The 4017-nt window shown below is 39.5% G+C and overlaps 1 protein-coding gene across 2 annotated transcripts; it reads right to left on the reverse strand.

Annotated features, from left to right (window-relative positions):
* Nucleotides 1–421: 421 nt before the first annotated feature.
* vsx1 (visual system homeobox 1 homolog, chx10-like) lies at nucleotides 422–2862 on the reverse strand. Of its 2 annotated transcripts, none has more exons than XM_048270039.1 (5): nucleotides 2438–2862; nucleotides 2048–2126; nucleotides 1808–1931; nucleotides 1506–1686; nucleotides 422–1284 (listed from the first exon to the last, which is right to left on the reverse strand). In XM_048270039.1, exons 1-5 carry the CDS (start codon nucleotides 2829–2831, stop codon nucleotides 1031–1033), a joined length of 1032 nt encoding a protein of 343 aa, XP_048125996.1. In that variant the 5' UTR covers nucleotides 2832–2862; the 3' UTR covers nucleotides 422–1030. The 2 variants fall into 2 exon arrangements, with proteins under 2 accessions (XP_048125996.1, XP_048125995.1); XM_048270038.1 differs by having other exon boundaries at nucleotides 1494–1686.
* Nucleotides 2863–4017: the final 1155 nt, after the last annotated feature.

Consider the following 4017-nt stretch of genomic DNA (forward strand, 5'->3'; position numbering starts at 1 on the left):
CGTGGAATGACCCCATTGCTCATGACAACAACACTTGAAACTATATGCCTTCACAATTATAATTTTTTTGCCTTCAAGGAAAACCCCTTGTTTATTTTTTTAAAGGGGTTTTCCTCGAAGGCACACACATGGTTAATGCTTATAGGGTCACTGAAACCAACAGGAATAAGTTATCTATATCACAAAGAAAATATTGTGAGGATTTCTTTGTGGTGCTGCTGAATTTTACAGGCGTTGTGTCAGATGTCTTTCCTTGTCATTATAAGTGCTCAGTCTTATTTGTGAGGTCCTGTTCTTCCTCCACTCTTCCTCCATAGCCACCCTTCTATTAGGTAACTCAAAAGCTGAAGAAATAACAATAAATGGATTAATGGTTATACTACGGACCGGCTTTTTAAATTAAGATACATGTACAACAAAATGCATAGCATATATATTTTATTTGTCCACATGTGTTTGGTTGATTCTGTTGTTAGTACATTTTTCTCTTGAAATTTTATACATGACATTCAGCATCAACACAATTAAAGTGCTTTAGAATTGGGCTCATGGAAAAGACTTGGAAAAGAAGTATTTGAGGTGCCAGGTGTGTACCCTAAATATTGACAACACAACACAATAAAACAGGTGGCAATATGACTATACCCAGAATTTCCACTGTGTCTTTAAATCGCCAGAGTTGTCTGATTACTTAACTGAAATAACTGAGTCAATATTAAAATGATCAAATATAAAGGGAACTTTAAGAGGCTAAATCCAAACTCTGGAATCAGTAGTGCCCTCACCACTAATTGACAAAACCAGTATGGCTTCTTAAGTACTAATGATTGAAACAAGAATGAATAATAACAATAAACATCAAACTCTCATATTTGAAACAAAGTGACTTGAACAATGACAATTAAAAAACAAAATACAAATACATCTCTAGAAAAGATGATGGGCGACTTGCCCAGAGCTTGAATAAATTAGTCCTCAAGTTGATATCGTTGCTCATAGTCCGTATTCATTCATTAAATAAGAAAAATATTTAACTTTCGTTGTCAGAATCGCTGTTCGTATCATTGATCTGCGGCGTAGTTTTCAAAGTGCTTTTATTCTCCTGTTTGGAAGTGCTCGATAGGTCAATAGCCATGTCCTCCACGTCTTCTGTTGCACTGGCCCTGTTCGACCAGGAAATGTCGCTGTCCTTCCCCTTTGCCTCTTCGCTGTATGAGTCGGAGTGGGTGGACTCCGGAGTACCGGGAGACTTCTTGGTCATTTCCAACGACTTTTTGTGCATTCCTACATTGAAGGAGAAAGTACATTGTTATTTCAAAGTTAAACGTGTATCGGAATATTCTGAAACCACAAATAAAACTGTAGGCCTACTTATTTATTTACCAAAAATGCATTTTACATGGTATACTTGAATCACTTTCACCAGACGTCTCAGCTATGTATTCATGATTAAATACATATTTGAGTCAAAATTATTAATAGAGGTGAACAACCTGCTGGCTCACCTAGAAGCCAGGGAGCACACGAGCCCATCATGCCGCTTTTGGCGGAGTTGATAATCGATTCCGGTAAGGGGATGGAGTGGCGAACCATGGCACCGTAGAGGCCGTACTCTGCCATAACGCTGCTGCGTCCCCAACACTTCTCCCTCTTCCTCCACTTGGCGCGGCGGTTCTGGAACCACACCTGTTTCAAACACACAGGGTAAATTTTAAGCTGTTCAAGGATTTAAGGATTGATTATCTTGCTTGATGTTGTTGGCGCAGTTTGTAGGCCTTTGCCAGACGTGATTTTGACACGCAATTACCTGTATCCTGTCCTCTGGTAATTCTGTCTTCATTGCCAACATTTCCCGTGCGTAAACATCTGGATAATGCGCTTCCTGGAAAGCCTTCTCCAGCTCCTCCAGTTGATGAGAGGTGAATACGGTCCTAAACAAATAAAATCCATTAAAAACACAGTTCAGTGCATTTTACTTTTCAATCCATATCAACACATTAATGACATCTCAGTTTTTGTTCAGAATAGAAACGTGAAGCAAGCATACCTGTGCCTCCGTTTCTTCCTTTTTTGAGAGTTTCCTGAGTTTTTGCCATCGTTTCTATCTCCAGAGAGGCAATCGTCATCTGCCAGAAAAAAAAATAATTGAAATGACAATCCTGCTTTTTTACTTAAAGGGAATAAAATAAACTTCCCAAGCCAACATGTCCTCGCAGACAAACACCAAATAGGCCTACCAATAAATGATAAACACATATATTTGTAGGCTATTTAGTTTCATGATTGTGAAAAACTAATGTTAGATTATGAAACGTTACAACTGGTAGCGAATGCCAGTTTCAGCACCGCTACAATCATGGCTACAGTGGACAGCTCCAAGTATCTCGGTTGACCAAAATAAACTAAAGCGTGTAATTCGATAGGCCAAAATAACTACCAGAATAGGCGTCTCTCTGCTGCTCCAAGTTGTGTATGAATTGACTCTCAGTCCTGGATTGAAGAAGAGGTATGTGACTTGGTAGGAAACACGGAGCGCCAGGTGGTTGCTGAGCCGCCAAACTGCACAGGAACCCCAAACCAAGTGGCAAGGAGCCTCCAGCAAAAGAGAAGCCTCCTATTCCCGAGTTTGGTTCACTGTTGCCGCCACCACCAGGCCCTGACTGATGTGGCTGGAGTTCCGATTCGAGTCCCAGCAGGTCGGTGATGGCAAAACCCTTCGATCTAAATCCTGAGCCATTGAGCCGTGCTTTGTCGATTCCAAAAGATGGGGTTAAAATCTTGACTTTTGGCTTTTCGTCCGCAGCATCCTCTCGTCCCGTCATGGTGGTCATCAGTAAATCTGACTTTCTCTTTCTTCCTTTAAAGCTCAAGTGGATGAGATGGGAGAGCGCATCAGCGGGACAATTTATCCACGTCCCCCAGAATTTGAGCGTCCAATCAGATTCAATGTGAGGTATGTCAACTAAGAGGAGGCGTTTCCCTTTTTCAATCCCAAAGGATTAATTGCCACCAATTTTCCCTTAAATCCGATAAGGATTTTCTTCCCTCTATTTGAATTGGTCCTAAGTAGTTTTTTTCGCTCTAGATGGCAGATTTCACTTAGACGGTAGGCCCCATGGACAAACAGGCACGTTACTTGTTGTGTTGGATAGTCTATGTATGTTTTCATGTTGGTAAATCGTTTATTTTAACAAATGCAGAAGCTCACCTGATTTTTTTCAGATTTAATTAAAATAATGTTAATGTTAGGATAATTTATCATAACATAAAATAGTTAAAGACCTCAGCACTCTGACTTCTGTTTTGAGAAATAAATTCGATGTTTCCCTTGACTAAGAACTCTAGGAAATATCATTTATTTACGAGATAAATAAAAATATCAAAGTGAGTCTTTTCGAGGTTTGCCAAATAAACATTAAATGTAATGTGTGTGCGTAATATAGGCTATAAGAGGTTGCAATATTTGTACAAACAAATGCAGTTATGCAGACTCACACAGAAACCATTACATGTGCCTTGAATAATCTATTTAAGAGATTTCCCATCTACTTACGTGTTTTATATATATATATATATATATATATATATATATATATACATAGCCTAGCACTCATTTCAGTTAAACAATACAGAGAACTCACTGACTATCGTTTATATGTTTAGGTGTGAGGATTGGTGGCTTGACACGTGTGCCCCACATGCACACTTTCGCTCAGGCAGACTAACGCGAAGAGATTCTCCTGTATTAATTAAAGTTGGTAATCCGACCTTCAGCCAAATTTCCTGCGAGACAGATATTAGGATAAAACCTAAATTGTTTTGACGTAGCCATCAAATCAGCTTTATTTCAGCGGTTCAAGTTTAAACCCGGGGTGCCAGGAGAAAATGAAGCTCCTTAAGTGTAAAAGTAATTTGGGAAATTAGGCGCAAGTGGTAACCTCATCGGATTGGTGACCAGAGATGTCACCTGAAGTAGCCCACTGAATGAAACAGTTTCACAAATGCTTTCATTAAACG

The sequence above is a fragment of the Alosa alosa genome, chromosome 18, assembly GCF_017589495.1.
Source record: "Alosa alosa isolate M-15738 ecotype Scorff River chromosome 18, AALO_Geno_1.1, whole genome shotgun sequence".
NCBI classification, from domain to species: Eukaryota; Metazoa; Chordata; class Actinopteri; order Clupeiformes; family Clupeidae; genus Alosa; species Alosa alosa.

Coding starts and splice junctions, on each gene's coding strand:
- vsx1 (XM_048270038.1), bottom strand. CDS start 2,831: ATGACCACCATGACGGGACGAGAGGATGCTGCGGACGAAAAGCCAAAA. Junction 2,127..2,437: donor GCAGAGAGACGCCTATTCTG/GTAGTTATTTTG, acceptor TTTTTCTGGCAG/ATGACGATTGCCTCTCTGGA. Junction 1,285..1,493: donor GCTTCTAGGTGAGCCAGCAG/GTTGTTCACCTC, acceptor CCTTCAATGTAG/GAATGCACAAAAAGTCGTTG.